Here is an 18,555-nt window from a genome sequence, read left to right as displayed (position 1 = left end):
CGTCATTAAGTTTATTATTTTAGTCTGACCTTGTATTTATTTCCTATAAATCATATTTATGACTCTACTGAATCTAAAATCAGTTCAAATTGAACTTCAATGCCATATTGAATGATTGAATGATTGTTTAAAGTAAAATAAATATTTTTCAACGTCAACAAATCTGCAACTATGACAAAAAACAAAGAGTACTCTGAAGACATTAAAAAGAAAGTAATCGATGCCTACCAGTCTGTAGAAGGTTATAAAAAAATTCCAAACGTTTTTCTATACCACGGTCGACTATTACGTCCATTATCAAAAAATGGAAAGTAAAAGGGATTGTATCAAGTCTTCCAAGATCAGGTCGTCGAAGAAAAATTACTACACGTGAGGCTAGGAAAATTCTTAGACAAGTTTCAATAGACTCTAAATCTAACCTAAAGGACATGCAGAACGATTTGAATAATGCTGGCTCAGATGTACACTTGTCAACTATTCGTAGGGCATTAAATCGTGTCGGATTGCATGGACGTATTGCCAGAAGGAAGCCCTTACTTTCCAAAGCTCATCAAAAGGCTCGATTAAATTTTGCAAAACAGTTCCTAGAAATGCCTATTGATTACTGGAATAATATAATTTGGTCAGACGAAACGAAAGTGGAACTATTTGGACGCAACCGGCAACGCTATGTTTGGCGAAAAGAAAATACTGCTTATAATGTGAAGAATACCGTTCACAACCGTTAAGCATGGAGGTGGATCAATCATGGTGTGGGGCTGTTTCAGTATAAATGGAACTGGAAGATTAACAATAATCGATGGAAGAATGGATTCAGTAAAATATCAGTCCATACTGAAAGAAAATCTTGTTCCGTCTGCGAACCAGGTGCGGCATGGAAGGAGGTATACCTTTCAACAGGACAACGATCCTAAACACACTTCAAAGAGCACTAAGGCATGGTTAAAGAATAATAAGGTGAAAGTTCTAGAATGGCCTTCAAGTCTCCAGACCTAAATCATATTGAGCACTTATGGCATGATTTAAAAATTGTGGTACATAAAAGAAAACCATCTAATTTGATTGAATTAAAACAGTGATGTCAAGAAGAGTGACTTAAAATTCCAGTGGACAGATGTAGAAGTCCCGTTAGATGTTATAGGAAACGTTTACTTGCAGTAATCAAGGTCAAAGGAGCTTCAACCAAGTATTAATGAAAAGGGGTCGAATACTTTTGCAACATCCATATTTTTATTTTTGTAAATAAATTTATTTATATTATCAAGCACTAATTACTTTTTATTAATTTTTGTTGAAAATTATACAGTTTATTCGAACTAAGTCGTTAAAGAAGGTTTCAAAGATTATTGAACTATCCATTCAAATAAATAAGACAATTTTGGTAGGGGTCGAATACTTTTGCGCACAACTGTATATATACAGAGTGTCCACAAAGTCTGGCTACATTATGTAGCTAGACTTTGTGGGCACCGTGTAGATTATGTAGTCAGACTTTGTGGGCGCCGTGTAGATTATGCAGCCAGACTTTGTGGGCACCGTGTAGATTATGCAGCCAGACTTTGTGGGCACCGTGTAGATTATGTAGCTAGACTTTGTGGGCACCGTGTAGATTATGCAGCCAGACTTTGTGGGCACCGTGTAGATTATATAGCTAGACTTTGTGGGCGCCGTGTAGATTATGTAGCCAGACTTTGTGGAGGCCGTGTAGATTATTCAGCCAGACTTTGTTGGCACCGTGTAGATTATGCAGCCAGACTTTGTGGGCACCGTGTAGATTATGTAGCCAGACTTTGTGGGCGCCGTGTAGATTATGTAGCTAGACTTTGTGGGCGCCGTGTAGATTATGTAGCCAGACTTTGTTGGCACCGTGTAGATTATGTAGCTAGACTTTGTGAGCACCGTTTAGATTATGCAGCCAGGCTTTGTGGGCACTGTGTAGATTATGCAGCCAGACTTTGTGAACACCCTATATATATATATATATATATATATATATATATATATATATATATATATATATATATATATATATATATATATGGGAAAATATGTCAATAAAATTACAAATTAATAACAGCAAACATTAATTTATTATAAAATGTTTTTAAAATACTGATGCAGATCAAACATACAAATAGGTGTGTTTGGTTTGTTGCCATTTGCTAGTCATGTCCAAGTTCGTGTACTTCCGAGCCCATTGAAGTCTTAAATTAATATCTATATTGTTTTATAAATACCATTATTTCTTTTATTAGACAAATAATAAAGCTGACGTCAGAATGTGTACATTAAAATATTTTTGTGCGTCATTAATCCAGAAACTAAATCCATTTATGAAGATACATAAAAAAAAAATGCTTTACGAAATCCTCTTTTTTCGTTTGCCCATTTTTGTTTATACGTTACATCATTTAACACCCGGTTCCCCGCATTGCTATAGCCTCCTTATACACTTCCACATTTATTTACCAGCAATGTTTCAAGCAAACTAACTTCCCCGCTTATTTAAGTCAATGTTTTGAAATAATATTCCTACTGTCAATGTCTTTGAATAAAATTGTAGTTTTTTGTAGAATACGCTGTTGTAACAGGAAACAAAGGTACTTTATTATATCTGAATTCAAATTTTTAGTTACTTTAGTTAACATTCTACTTAGCACTAAACCGAATAGCATTCCATTATTTTTGTATATAAAAGTGTGTCACTACGCCTGAAATAAAACTATCTAAGAGTAAATAAATTTATTTTTTTTACAGTTTGCAAACAATGTTCCAATTACGTATCTTGTCATTCGTCCAAAGATTGCCACAGACGTAAGGAAAATTTTATTTCATTATTTTCCAAATATTTTGATATTGTGTTACCAGATCAGGCTGTCTGAAGATATCGGCTTTCTGACTTATATGCACCAAACATTGATGTTATTATTTTTTGGGTGGGGGTTGTTTTGTTTTTTTCTTCTTCTTTGCATTTTGCAAAACAGAATCATGTTCTGCAAAGCCAAAAGCAAAAACAACAATTTGGCTCTATGAAACAACCAAACTAAACACCATGAATAAATAGTTGATTATATAAACAGCATGAAACATTAAACGTCTTCTAAAATTACTAGTTTTGGCATTGAATAATCTGAAAAGGATTGTTTTTCTTTTTTACAAAGAAGTGATCACTTATCAAGGCCAGTGGCCACTCGATGATAAGGGTTAATAAATGTACAGTGGTCAATGGGGCAATGTTGTTGTAATTATTAGTGAAAATTTGGTAAATTGGATCACTTAAGGGGAACGGCTCATCAAGAACTTGTTTACGTTGGACTTGAAGACGACTATATTATTGTCAGCTGGAAAGCAGGCAAATGGAACAGAGTTCTACAGGTGTGCAGTTCTAACAAAGAAGCTTTGTTCATGGAATCTAAGTTTAGGTTTAGGCATAGATAAAGAGTGGGGAAAATTTATTGATAGTGTTTTAAGCTAGACGAGTGTTTCTCATGTAAGTTTGGCTAGGAGGGATCATATATTGGAGCTCAGACGAGCACTTGCCATGAAAATAACGATAAAGCAGAGACGGGCTCGCAACGTTTTTTCTGTGAGAGGGCGATTCCAGGGAAGAGAAAAGGGTATCCTCCACTAAGTTACGGAGTCTATTTTGAACTTTGTCAAGACAGGATAAGATCTTTCTAGCAGCTCCTGTCCATATGTGGCAACAGTACTCCATCCTTGGACGGTAGGTAGAGAATTGCATCAGCAGTGAGATATCTACTGGATCGATAGAAGGATCCCATCATTTTCCCAGCGAACCTAACAACAGATTTGATGTACGTGTTCCATTTTAGATCAGGAGTAATGGTCAAGCCCAGGAGCTTGTCAAAACATGGAGTCTCCCCAAGACGAGAGCCATTCATTCATCAATTGATGCCAGATGAGGATCAGAGAGTTGATGAGGTATGAAACAAAGCTACCGAACCAAATACTAATATAATATTTGAAGATATAAACATCTTGAAGCATTTTTTTTTATTTACTTGATTTCTGAAAACTTCGATTGAAGTAAAATGAAAAAAATATATACATATGTGTAATTAATTTCTATTTGTATGCAATACTTCGATTTGTGTAATTAGAAAAGTACCATATCTATTGAAGTGTTTTGTGTTCTTTTTTATAGCCTATGAAATATGCTGGAAAGGATGCTGTACATCATTGCTCCGTAAGGTGTGTATAAATCTAATTCCGTTCACATGAATAAAAAAAAATGTTCTAATTAAAATGCCGTTTTATAAAACTATTATAAATATTATAAAAATATAATTTTGTATACCATTTTATAAAAATATTTTAATCCACTGGTATTAAATGATAACGTTCAAAGATTTAATTTAAACACGTTCCCACTTGTTTGGATTAATCGGACTAATGTTTTCATCTTGAGTGTTATTTACACAACGTTCCAGTCAGTGTAACCTTCAACATTGTTCGGGTGTATAAGTCGCCATGTTTAGTAAAAGAAAGAAAAAAGGGGGTAGCTTTACACTTCCGAGGTTTCGTATTTAGATTAAGGTGAAAATAAATTTGCAAAAAATGTATAACGTCAATAAAAAATATCAAGCAAGACACTGGGAAATATTATTTCTGAATTATTTTATAGCGTAAAAAGGGGTCTTACAGTTTTATTACATCATTAACTAATTCTTAAAGCCCTAAAATTTACGAAATTGAAGTCGCCGAAGGAGCAAAATTATAAATGGCATTCAATATGAGAACATTAGTCCGATTGATCTAAATAATACCATCATCCCTCATTTCAAATGTTCAGAAATTTCCGATTTGTTTTTTGTTTGTTTTTTTGTTTGTTTTTGTTTGTTTTTTGGGTTTTTTTTAACCAAAGCGTTTTTTCGACTCTTAGATATCTGTAGATAGAACAATAATTCTACCGTTTTCGTCACTCTCTGCTATTTAAAATTTTTGCTTAAAACATTTTTACTGAACGATTTTTACTATATTTGCGGGATGTAACTTCCATGAATTTCACCGTTTGGAGTATCTATTCTAAATTTTCCAAAGTAATCATCTGGATAACAAAGGGCGGGTAATTTGAATGTAAATGGGATGAAAACGTCTATCGTGATTGACATTCTTCTAATTGGTTTTAATTATGAAAAACAATATTGGCTTTGTATTAGATTTACATTATTTTGAACAGATAAAGATCAAAGTTCTGAGTTTATGAGATGAGGATGGATTGTATTGATCGGACTATTTTTCTCATCTTGATAGTTATTTGTGCAACGTTCCTGTCGGTTTGACCCTCGACCGTCTTTAGGCATGTTGGTTGTTTGGAAAAGAAAGCATACAAAAATATCTACAGAGCCAATAACCTTTCTTCTCCTTTCTTTACCAAACAACAATCAACACTCAAGATAAGAACAATAGTCCGATCAATGCGAGTGATATAAATAAATATAATATAGAAAAACTTTAGAAAACAATATAAACTTTATGAAACATAAATATAATATATAAAACGTTAACATAGCATAAACCTCTGCAGTGATTGGTATTATTGTAATTGTTTGCATTATGAAAAACATTAGATTTGTGTTAGATTTACATAATTTTGAACAGACAGATACGATATAAACTTATAAAACTATATAAACTTCATAAATCTATATAAACTTTATAAAACTATGAAACTAATAAATACAAATATACATACACATTGTATATATGGAAATACGCAAATTTAACTTTATATATATGTATATATATATATATATATATATATATATATATATATATATATACATTCGAGACCAGATGAGGGACACCCTTTTCTCTTCCTTGAAACACCTTTCCCCTTGCCAAACTTTCAGCACAGAAAACATTCGTTTAAATATAACCACTATGAAACATTTTCCCCACTCTCTGACTGTTTCTATATCATAACGTGAATTCCATAAACAAAGTTTCTTTCTTAGAACTTCCCGCATGTTGAACTGTTCCGCTGGCCTGCTTTCCAGCTGACTACAACACAGTCATTTTCAAGTCCAATCTAAACAAGTTCTTGCTGAGCTGTCCCTTTAAATAATCAAATTTTATCACGTTCCCACTACCAACGGTTACTATTATGTTGGTGCAAAAATAATGTCGTTTTTTGACGTTTAACTTTAACTAAAAAAACGACATTATTTTTACACCAACTCAATAGTGTTGTTCCGATGACTGCTGTACACCCATTAACCCTCATCCTCAAGTAGCCTTCGGGCCTTGATAACTGGTGACCCCATTGCAAAAAATATTAACCTAGCATAAACATCTCCAGTAATTGGTACTATTTTAGTAGACTTTTATTCCAACTCACATTTATTTTGTTATTAAATGATGTACCTTTTTTCTTTTTCAGTGTTTACTCATCAAAACTAGTCGGACCGTTTTTTTGGAGCTGTAATGAATTCAAACTTTACAACAACAAATATTGTGAAAGCGCGTTCTTGAGAATGAGCGTGAAACGAAATGTATCGAATTTTTCAAAAATCTTTTTTTTACGAGGCTTATTTATTAATACACAAAAAATATGATTAATCAGAGATAACTATCTTTGCTAATCAACAAAAACATATTGTTGTTTATGCGTGTAAAATATTTTTATATACACCAGAACACAAAATGGCTTAGCATCTTATATGTACTAGACCTTTAATCTCGTATCCTTTTTTCAAATATATATTTTCGTGTCCATTTTTTTTATATATATTTTCGTATCTTTTATTTTTTTCAATATATACTTTCGTATCCTTTTTTTCCAATATATATTTTCGTATCTTTTATTTTCCAATATATATTTTCGTATCATTTTTTCCAATATATATTTTCGTATCTTTTATTTTCCAATATATATTTTCGTATCCTTTTTTCCAATATATACTTTTGTATCCATTGTTTTACAATATATATTTTCGTATCCTTTATTTTCCAATATATATTTTCGTATCCTTTTTTCCAATATATATATTCGTATTCTTTATTTTTCAATATATATTTTCGTATCCTTTTTTCCAATATATACTTTTGTATCCTTTGTTTTCCAATATATATTTTCGTATCCTTTATTTTCCAATATATATTTTCGTATCCTTTTTTTCCAATATATATATTCGTATCCTTTATTTTTCAATATATATTTTCATATCCATTTTTTCCAATATATATTTTTGTATCTTTTATTTTCCAATATGTATTTTCGTATCTTTTTTCCAATATGTATTTTCGTATCCTTTTTTCCAATATATATTTTCGTATCCTTTATTTTCCAATATATATTTTCATATACTTTTTTCCAATATATATATATATATATATTTGTATCCTTTTTTCAATATATATTTTTGTATCCTTTATTTCCAATATGTATTTTCGCATCCTTTTTTCCAATATATATTTTGGTATCTTTTATTTTCCAATATGTATTTTTGTATCTTTTTTCCAATATATATTTTCGTATCCTTTTTTGCAATATATATTTTCGTATCTTTTATTTTCAAATATATATTTTCGTATCCTTTTTCCAATATTTATTTTCGTATCCTTGTTTTCCAATAAATATTTTCGTATCCTTATTTTTCATATATATTTTCGTATCCTTTTTATTCAATATATATTTTCGTGCCCATTATTTTCCAATATATATTGTCGTATCCTTTATTTTCCAATATATATTGTCGTATCCTTTATTTTCCAATATATATTGTCGTATCTTTATTTTCTAATATATATTTTCGTATCCTTACCTTCCAATATATATTTTCGTATCCTTTATTTTTAAATATTTTTTTCGTATCATGTGTTCCAATATATATTTTCGTATGCTTTATTTTCCAATATATATTTTCGTATCCTTTTTTTTATTTTTTTGTATCCTTTTTTTCAATATATATATTCATATCCTTTATTTTCCAATTTTTATTCCCGCATTCTTTCCAATTTATATTGTTGTATCTTTTATTTTCCAATATATATTGTCGTATCCTTTTTTCCAATATATATTTTCGTATCCTTTATTTTTCAATATATATTTTCGTATTATTTTTTTCAACATATATTTTCGTATCCTTGTCTTTTCAATATATATTTTCGTATCTTTTTTATAAATATATATTTTTGTGTCCTTTATTTGCCAATACATATTTTCGTATCCTTTTTTTCAATATATATTTTCGTATCCTTTTTTCCAATATATATTTTCGTATCCTTTATTTTCCAATATATATTTTCGTATCCTTTTTTCCAATATATATTTACGTACCGTTTTTTTTAATTATATATTTTCGTATCCTTTTTTCCAATATATTTTCGTATCCTTTTTTTCCTATATATATTTTCGTATCCTGTTTTTCCAATATATATTTTCGTATGCTTTTTTTCCAATATATATTTTCTTTTCTTTTATTTTCCAATATATATTTTCGTATCCTTTTTTCCAATATATATTTTCGTATCCTGTTTTCCAATATGTATTTTCGTATCCTTTATTTTCCAATACATATTTTCGTATCGTTTTTTTTTCAATATATATTTTCGTATTCTTTTTTCCAATATTTATTTTCGTATCTTTTATTTCCAATATATATTGACGTATCCTTTTTTCCAATATATATTTTTGTATCTTTTATTTTCCAATATTTATTATCGTATCATTTTTTCCAATATATATTTTCGTATCCTTGTTTTCCAATATTTATATTCATATCTTTCTTTTCCAATATTTATTTTCGTATCTTTTTTTTCAATATTTATTTTCGTATCCTTTTTTTTTCAATATATATTTTCGTATCCTTTTTTACCAATATATATTTTCGTGTCCTTTATTTTCCAATATTTATTTACGTATCATTTTTTTTCCAATATTTATTTTCGTGTGCTTGTTTTCCAATATATATTTTCGTATCATTTTTCCAATATATATTTTCGTATCCTTGTTTTCCAATATACATTTTCGTATCCTTTTTTTTTTAATATATATTTTCGTATCCTTTTTCCGATATATATTTTCGTATCTTTTATTATCCAATATATATTTTTGTATACTTTTTTTCCAATGGGTACTTTATGCATAATCGGTGGTTAAATATGGTCAAAGTTGTGCTCAATTTTTTTTTTTTTTTTTTTTTTTTTGGTTTTAATACTAATCTCTGTTGGTCCCTATTAATCATTAACTGTATGGTTCCCTTGAAAACATTATGGATTCAAATTATAAGAACATTCACTAAATTGCATAAGTATTCCCCGTATTAGGAAACCAGTGATTGATCTTAATACTTCGTATCTATTGCGTCTACAATAACCAATTAAATTAACCAAGTATTTCATAGTGCTTTCCTCATAACCAAGGACTGCCAGCCTATCTTGGCTTCTGCTTTATAGATGATATTTCGGAGTGTGGATGTAATTATAGAGTATAGCATTATAGCTGATTGCGATCTATATAGAGTATTTTGTAAACTGTCTTTAAAATTAAAAAAGAATTCTTGTATGCATGTTTGGACATCTTAAGTAAATACAATTATAAAACGTATGTAGATTATACGGTGCAACGGAAAATATGTCTCTTTCTAAATATGAGAACGCGGTGATCTGCGTTTGAAGAAGAGTACATATGACTTAAAAAGCGAGTTTTCGCCACTTCTCTGCTTGTTAAATTTAAATGTCGTACAAATGTGTGGATATCTAACGTGGAATGATTGTGAGAGGAATAGTTTATCAGTCTAATATGTAGACTAATAATATATAACGATTAGCATCAAATACGAAAATATTGTTTTATTAATGAAAATAACACTGCTATTTCTTATTATTTTTATTTTATAGAAATGTATGTGACTAAGCGAAATTGCATGCGCTGTAACAAGTGGAAGTGCCTTAAAGGAGGTAAGCATTAAACTATGAGCAACATTTCTGTTGAATTAATTGGCATAAAAAAAACAATCAAATTTGTATTCATTTATCAATAACGTGTGGATAGTCAGTTGAAAAAAAAAGTATAACTTCCGGTTCTGGAATTAGTTTTATTAGTTATTCCAATAGTTAGAATCATCTGTTTTCCCATACTAAAGCCATACAAAAACAGGTGTTAAATAGTGTAACATTTGTGCCTCCAAATCACAACAGAATGGAACGATAAAATTGTCTACCTAGAAAAGACGACATGCTCCCATTTCCATTCGATGAAAACCGATTTTCTTTCCTTGTTGCAGACCATATACTAGTTGGACAGTTGTGTACAAATCCCAAGAGCGATAGGGGCCTTCTATCATGTAGCAAAACAAAAAAGAAAAAAAGTTTAACCCGCCGCAAAACACTGTTCACATTACGCAGGTCTCGACCTTCTCGCCAGAAAAAAAAAGTCCTTATATGCAGACCACCAACCACGACAGCACCACAATCTACATATCTCTTCTTTGTACCGGACAGATCCCGGGTTCAAATGACGGCGGTCTTGTGCACACCCAATTAGCACCAACGGAGTGTTGTTCACCTATTTATCGCTCGCACAAAACACAAACGTATGACCGCTTGCTTCTTTAATGATCATTACAACAATGTTCAATGAGCAAGATCAGATATCCACCTCTGTACAATTCATGCTCTCTACCGATCCAAATTATGACAATAGGACCATTGCCAGCACCCTCAAAATGCAGCTCCGGGCGGTTCGACGCTTGAAAACACAGCTCAACAAAGTTTCTGGCTACGGTTATGGTCTTTAGTGTGGTTTCAAGTGAGGGTCACATCATGCCACCTCACATCTTCGAAGTTGGCTTGAAATTAACAACAAAGTGTACCTGGATGTGCTGAAGGGTGTGGTAATCACTCGGTGCAATCAGGTGGCAGCTGGTAGACCCTGACTGTGGCAGCAGGACGGCGCCGGTCAACAAGTCCAAAGGGACCCAGGCTCGGCTTCAGAAGGAGTGCTGCAACTTCGTACCCTTCTCTCCTCCCCCAACCTTAACCCGCTGGACTACTTCGTTTGGTCATACGTCGAGAACATCAACATGACCTCCAACAACACTAAAGTCAGCATGATCGCCGCCATCTGCCGAGTATATGCCGACCTCCTACCGGAGCTTGTGGAAAATACATGCTTCCAGTTCCGGATACGTATCGAGGCGGAGATTGAAGCTGAAGACGGCTACATTGAATAAATGTCAGTTCTACTACATAATCAAGATACCTGAATTGATTTTTTTTTTAAATAAAGGTTTTAAAATAAAGCTGTAATATATTATTTCATTGGAATTCATTATTGAAATGAGTGTTATTAATTTATTTATTTATTGCGGACTATTATCCTCATCTTTAGTTATTGTTTCACGACGTTTCGGCCAACTATTCCTCTGGCCTTCGTCAAATTTAACCTTGATCGCCCTTCAGGGCCCATGGCCTAGTGGATAGAGTCGTTGAATATCTACGGTTCCAAGTGAGAATTGTCTGAAGATAGCGGTTTCAATCCTACCCAAAGCGTGCCAGAGGTTTACTTGGCCAAATCGTGGTGAGACGACAACAACTACAGATGGCAGTAATTGCTGAGAATGCAGTCAGGAGATTCAGAGTTCCTATCCGTCGCGGTTACCACCTGACGAAGACCAGAGGAATAGTTGGCCGAAACGTCGTGAAACAGCTGAGATGAGAATAATAGTCTGCAAAAAATAAATTAATAAAGCTGTGGTGTTGTTAAATTTAGGGCCACAAATTTATCGTTTCATCCTGTGTGTAGCATTTGTGCCTCCAAATCACTATTAATACAAATCCACCACCACCACCGCATAGAAATCAAATTTCTATGTTTTATGTAATCTCGCCTTTGAGTTACTACCTACTTTATGTAGGATATTGAGTATTATGAATTATGCCATCCAGGCAACAGCAAGAAAAGTAGAGATAAGTTCTTTATCCTGGGAAATAATGTGCTTAATTGTGCTCAGTCTAGGATTCAGTAAAACCAATTAACTACCTGCTCTATTTATGATATTGAGAACTTATAACATTTACGACACTTCTAGAGCACTGTTAAAACATTTTTACATCCCTTCTAAAGGAGATTTCCTTTGTTTCTCACTTTTCGGACGGCTCCCGGACAACACCAACAAACAGACAGGGAAGTTCTTTAAAAAGGCGTCTAGAGCATTATTAAGACCAAGTTCATTCCCTCGTAGAAAAGAAAATTAATGTTTAAAATTCAACCTGAAAACAACGTTTAATACACGATAACATTTAAAATCGTGTCGACTTCTTGATATAAAAGTAAGTGAATGAAACTTTACCAGGATTACGCTTGTCCGTTATGTAATAGATTAGGGGTGTGGTTGTCACTGAATAAATATACCTAAAAAGCCTTTCCAGTAATCGAAGGTGATATTTAGCAGGAAAAATTCTATGCATTTATCAATCAGAGTTGAGGGGTCCGCTGAAAAATATCTGACTTCTAGCTCCGGATTTAGAACTGCCCGCCTATGGAACACTGTTCCATTGGCCTGCCTCCCGACCGATTACAGCATGGTAGCCTTTAAGTCTAATGCAAACAAGTTCTTGTTGAACTGTCTCCTTAAATAATTAAATTGTATTCAACTTACACCATTAACGATTGCTACACTACCTATTTATGTTCATTAACCCTTATCCTCGAGTGGCCTTAGGGCTTTGATAGGTGGTGACTCTTTTGTAAAAAATAATCTATGAGGCGTTTACTGGCTTTCGCTCTTTTTTTAACCTTTAATTCCAAGCTGGCCTAAAAGTTGCTACTGAGATCCTGCAAGGAAACTCGTCAATTTCAACAATATAACTTTTGTGGGTTAGCTCTCATCGTAGATTTTGCATTGGTGTTGTGTACCTACCCGGCTCTCATAAGGTACTGTCAATTATACTCGTGCTTGTTTTTTGATGACAGAACAATATCTGGCCGTTGTCCTTTTTCACATATTACTTTGAAATAAGTATTGCGCCAGCCAGAGAGGTTGGCAGCGACTATCCGATCGTCATGCGATCCAAGAATATTTTGGCTGAATATTAATGGGCGAGATACGCTTAGACTCGATCCATATTTTTCCTCTCTGAGACTTTGGGTTTTAGCTACTTCGAGCTTTATGTGACTGCTGGTTTTTTTCTGGTCAGTTTCCCTGGTCCCCTGTTGTGTTGCCACGTATATACACCATTCTGCAGGAACTAAGAACATGTTCCATAGTCTGGATTTTTCTTTTACATTATTTCTGATTTTTTCGATTCCCGATTCTGATTAATCGTCCCAATACTGCGGTATATATCATTGTTTTATATAAATTTATATCAAAATGAAATTTAAAAAGTCCTTATAATTAGTTATGTAACTAATATTGTTTTTTTGTTTTTTTACTTTTCAGGTGTCGACTTTTCAAGTAAGGTAAGATAAGCCAAGCTCCAACCTTGCAATGTTACATCCTTGTGTCTATTTTACAATTACTTTAATAGTATATGTTCTGATGAACTCATAGAACTGGTGCCCCCCATGTACATACTCCCGACTAGATTGGCAAACAGCGAAATTCCACTTCTTCGCTATTAAGATCTTGGGTGCCAGAGACCCATTTACTCTAATAGTTTCTTCCCTTGGACTGCTAGACTGGAATTCCATTCCTGTTTCCTGCTTCCCTGGCTGTACCAGCATGTAGAAGTTTGAATGTAATTTGTTTTGGAATTGTCAATGTTGGATAGTTTTTAACTACAGTCATGTTTTAATGCTTGAAGAGTTGCTCTCCTTGTCTGTTTTGCGCTGACGTGTGCTTTTGGCATTGGATGGCTTGGAGTTGTCTGCCTTTTGACTGTACATAAAAACGCGTGTGTGACGTGTGTTTTTCTCTTCGTTCGTAACCATGTTATTAAACAGACGTGTTCTTTTGCATCTGTGTGTGTAAAGGCTAAGAAAGTGTTAAGTGTTAATTGATTTGTTTTCTTTCGTCAACCGTTGATTCCCGTATGAAGTCATTTAAGGAAGAAGGGCGTATTTTCTTTATTTACTTCATAATAAACTAACAAAGTTTATTAACTTGCAAAGGTCATGCGCCCAGAAACGACATATCGACGATAACAAAAAAAAAGAAAGGAAAGAATTTACATACGTTTGAACATTGTTTTTGACCATCTAGAATTTTAGGTTGTGAAATACAAATAAAAGTTTTATTATTTATAAATAATAATAATAATAATAATAGATGTAAAGCTTAATGTTCTTGTGCCATTACTTGATGGAATACTCGACATGGAGAACTCAATGGCTTTGATGAGGAATGGTGTTTGGCGAATTGTGGATGGAACAGAATCTGCTCCCCAAAAGGGTCCTGATGTTGAAGCATACAGAACATATAGGTTAAGGAGAGACTGTGCGTTAGCCACAATTGTTCAACGTCGCTGTTATATTTAATTGGAGATCCGACTGATCCTATGATCATTTGGAAGAAATTAGCTGATCAATTTCAAAAGAAAACGTTGGTTAACAAATTAGCGTTTAGGAGAAAATTGTATTCCCTTGAATTAAAAGAGGGTGACTCTGCTAATGAACACATCAAAACGATAGTTGAAATATTTTATGAGTTGGCAGTTATTGGTGATTTAATAAACGAAGATGACAGAGTTGTGCATCGCCTAGCTACACTCTTAGATTATTACATTACGTCGGTGACAGTATTCGAAGCTATTCAAGAGGTTCCTTAGTGGATCTTAGTAACTGGGCGACTATTATGTGAAGAATCCAAAAATAAGAAAGGGAAGATAATAATGCAGAATTGGAGGGCATGACATCAAAACACCATGTTAGCAGAAAGGAATACAAGTGTTATCATTGTGGAAAAAACGGACACATTAAATGTGATTGTCGACTGCTTAATGAAGATACTAAAGAGAATTTCAAACGGAATTATTCAAGAGAATATGTACTTCATCACTAAAAAAAATGCAGGATAATTCAAATGCTGTCGAACTTTTCTCACATAATGCGTTGTCTAAGAATAAAAATACAGACTGGATTGTGGACTCTGGTGCTACGTGTCACATGTGTTATGATATGAAGCAATTTATTAATTTCTGAAAATTTGATGTGGCAGAAAAAATAACTATTGGTGATGGATTCTCAGTCGAAGCATTAGTAGTAGGAATACTTGAATTAAATGTAGGAGTACCAAAAGGGAAATACCAAAAATTCAAGTTGTATGAGATTCGATACGTTCCCAAATCATGTTAAAACTTATTAAGTGCGTCGAGCGCTACTAAATCTGGGAAAACCTTCATATTTACTGGGACAAGTTCTTAAATTTTGGACAAAAAGAACTGTTCGAAAATTGGGAACATTTGAACAGCAATAAAATAAAGGAAGCCGTCCATGCAGCAATTACTTGCTCATGCAGTGACACAAAAGAGGATATAAACTTTTGTGAACCATGTTTGGATGGAAAACATCATTGCTTCTCATTTCCAAAAACTGGTGGAAACCGAAGCACTCAACATCTCGAAATTTTGGCATTATAATATGGGGATAAAATTTCTGATCAAAGCGGTGTACGGCACCCTCCTCAGTTCGGCTAATCTTAAAATAAATCAGACTCGCGTTTATGTCAGTTGTGTGGTCAAACAGGGAATCTAAAACACATCCTTAATAGCTGTCCATCAACACTAGCTGATGGCCAGTATAGATGGCGGCATGAGGAGATATTAAGTTTAACGAACCAAAGTTGTAGAAAGGATAAAGAAGGCTACTGTTGTGTAGAAGCCTGGATCATAGCATCAATGCAACACCACGCAACCGCATATTTTCTTGTAACCTTGTTAACGATTCTCATAAAGTTGGATGTACCCGTGACCTTCTCGTTGTGAAAACTGATGCCAGAAGAGATGCTGAAGTCAAGTACTCTGATTTTTTATGTTCTAAAAAAGAGTTTGCAGCAGTTGTAAAAATTGGTGGGCAAATTATAATCGCATTTGATGACGACGCAAACCACGATGACACATTTTCTTTTTCTTAAAAATGAAAATCTTAAACAAATCAAATTGTATTTATCTCTGATATATCCCAGTGCTTGAAAAGCAATGGAACACTTTTGCAGGATCAGTGATTTAGCAGAAAAAAAAGTATGTGCAGTTGCTTTTCTGGAGTAAAAAGTTGTGAAAACAGTTTCAAAATGGTTGCAAATCTGAAGACAACATGAAGACAACACCTTGGCACAAAAAAAATTAGTTGATTCACTAAATTCTACTGCTGGAATTCAAGACGTTATTATTCGGTGGTCAGAAAAAGAACTTAATTGTTCTTGCCCGACAGTGCTATGGTAATGCTATGGAAAGATTTGTGAAGGCTGTATGACCACAGGTGCTTAATGACCCATGTTTTCTTAAATCGCTGTGCACATGTTGAACCTTACAAAAAAAGAAACGTGCCAAGGGGTTACAGAGAAGTAGACAATGCCTAGGGAAAATAAAATAAAAATACTTGTGAGTAGAACATTATGAAGCTGAAAGAACTGTATTGGAAAACCGACTTAAAACTGTATTCACATTGAGGAGCGGTGTTGGAATTGTTAATGTGAGATAGTTTTTTTTTAATATTGAAGAGTTGCCCTCCTTGTCTGTTTTGTACTGACGTGTGCTTTTGGCGTTGGGTGGCTTGGAGTTATGTGCCCTTTGCCTGCATATAAACACGCCTGTGTGAAGTACGTTTTTCTCTTCCTTTGTAACCATGTTAATAAATAGACGCGTTCTTTTGCGTCTGTATGTGTAAAGGCTAAGAAAATGTTAAATGTTAATTGATTAGTTTTCTTTTGATATAACTTCCCATATGAGGTCATTTATGGAAGAAAATTACGTTTTCGTTTATTTACTTCATAATTAACTAACAGACATCGCGTTGCAACTTCCCACAATCTCTTGTTAGATATGATCCTATAAAGTGAGAGTACGCCTTGTTTTGGGACGAAAAAGAATTTTAAAAAATAAATAATGTGTAGGTTCGTTATGGTAATAGGTTATATATCTAATGGTATACAAGTACTGGTTAGTTTAACTGCAAATTAAATGATGTGGCAAAATCAACATTTCCTTGATACCGTTATTACCATTTATTCTATATTTGGTCATTAACCATATACAGGATGGAACGATAAAGTGTCCTCCTGAAGAAAACTACACTACAGCTTTATTTTAAAACTTTTATTAATTCAGGTAACTTGATTATGTTGTAGAGTTGATATCTATTTAATGTAGCCGCCTTCAACCTCAATCATCGTCTCGATACGGGTTCAACCTTAATCAACGCAACAATACGGATATGGAGCATGCCTTTTCCATATACGCCGGCAGAAGCTCGACGAATACGCAGCGGATGGGGCCAATCAGGCTGTCTTTGGTGTTGTGGGATGTCGTGTTGGTGATGTTCTCGGCGTATAACCAAACGAAGTAGTCCAGCAGATTCGCTCGGGGGATGTGGAGGAGAGAGGCAATGAGAGAAGGTACAAAGTCGTTGCACTCTTTCTGAAGCCAAGCCTGGGTCTCTTTGGACTTGTGAATCGGTGCCGAGTCCTGCTCCCACAACCAGGGTCTACCAGCGACCATCTGATTACACCGGGCGATCACCGCATTTTTCAGCACATCCAGGTACACTTTGCTGTTGACTTTCAAGCTGATTTCGAAGACGTGAGGTAGCATAATGTGGCCCTCACTTGAAGACACAAGACCATAACCGTGCCGGAAACTTTTTTTTCATCACTGAGCATCCCTGTTATTCGTAGTATTTCACCGATGCATTTTGAGGTTGCGGGCAATGGTCCCGTTGTCATATCCTGTTATCGCAGAGCATGAGTTGAACAGCTGCGCATCTCTGATCTCGCTCGTTGAACATTATGTCATTTTCAGACTTCTATCGCTTTTGGATTTGTACACAACAAGCCAAATCGGTTTTCATCAAACGGAAATGGGATCATGTTGTCTTTTCTAGGGCGACAATTTTATCGTTCTAACCCTGTGTAATTTTACTACTTCTACTGTTGAACATATGAAGAGAGGCATGACGGCAAGACTACGCAGATCACTTTCTAGTATAGCTCTGTATGGAAACTTCAAATGCTAAAATTACCATTTACAAGCTTAATCGTGGAGTTTAAAGTCGCTAAAGTGAGATCTTCCATACAATATAATTTCTCGACAAACCCTAAGGTGGAAGGAGCAGCCATCGAAGCGTACACAGGAAGGAAATAGAAAGAAATGAATGAATTAACAACAGTAGAGGAAATACTTCGTTCAAAAGCTATACTAGGTGTTGGATATGGAGATGTGGCAACGCACATTTGAAAGCAGAAATGTAAACACACGCACATTCTAGATGGGTTTGCTCTACATTTTTGTGTCCCATAAAAATCACCGAAATTGAAATTAAATGAGAATTGAAATGAAAACAAAGAAGTGTTTACATTCCAAGGTCAGAAAGTGTGAATTTTGCAATGCAAAATAGAAAAGAATAATGTAATATCTTGATGTTTACAATTCCAG

General features: G+C 33.7%; 1 protein-coding gene across 1 annotated transcript in view; it reads left to right on the top strand.

Moving 5' to 3' along the window:
• The window catches only part of LOC145245612 (uncharacterized), a 185,071-nt gene that overhangs the window by 121,275 nt on the left and 45,241 nt on the right, over positions 1 to 18,555 (top strand). Inside the window, exons 32-35 of the mRNA XM_080107182.1 lie at positions 2,758 to 2,814; positions 4,166 to 4,207; positions 9,865 to 9,924; positions 13,410 to 13,424. Coding sequence (XP_079963308.1) covers positions 2,758 to 2,814; positions 4,166 to 4,207; positions 9,865 to 9,924; positions 13,410 to 13,424 — 174 coding nt within the window. The remainder of the gene's footprint in view (positions 1 to 2,757; positions 2,815 to 4,165; positions 4,208 to 9,864; positions 9,925 to 13,409; positions 13,425 to 18,555) is intronic.

The sequence above is a fragment of the Euprymna scolopes genome, chromosome 23 (genome assembly GCF_053919585.1).
Source record: "Euprymna scolopes isolate OS-2025 chromosome 23, ASM5391958v1, whole genome shotgun sequence".
Lineage (NCBI taxonomy): Eukaryota > Metazoa > Mollusca > Cephalopoda > Sepiida > Sepiolidae > Euprymna > Euprymna scolopes.
The sequence above is the reverse complement of the archived record's forward strand: the minus strand, read 5'-3'. Positions and strand labels throughout refer to the sequence as shown.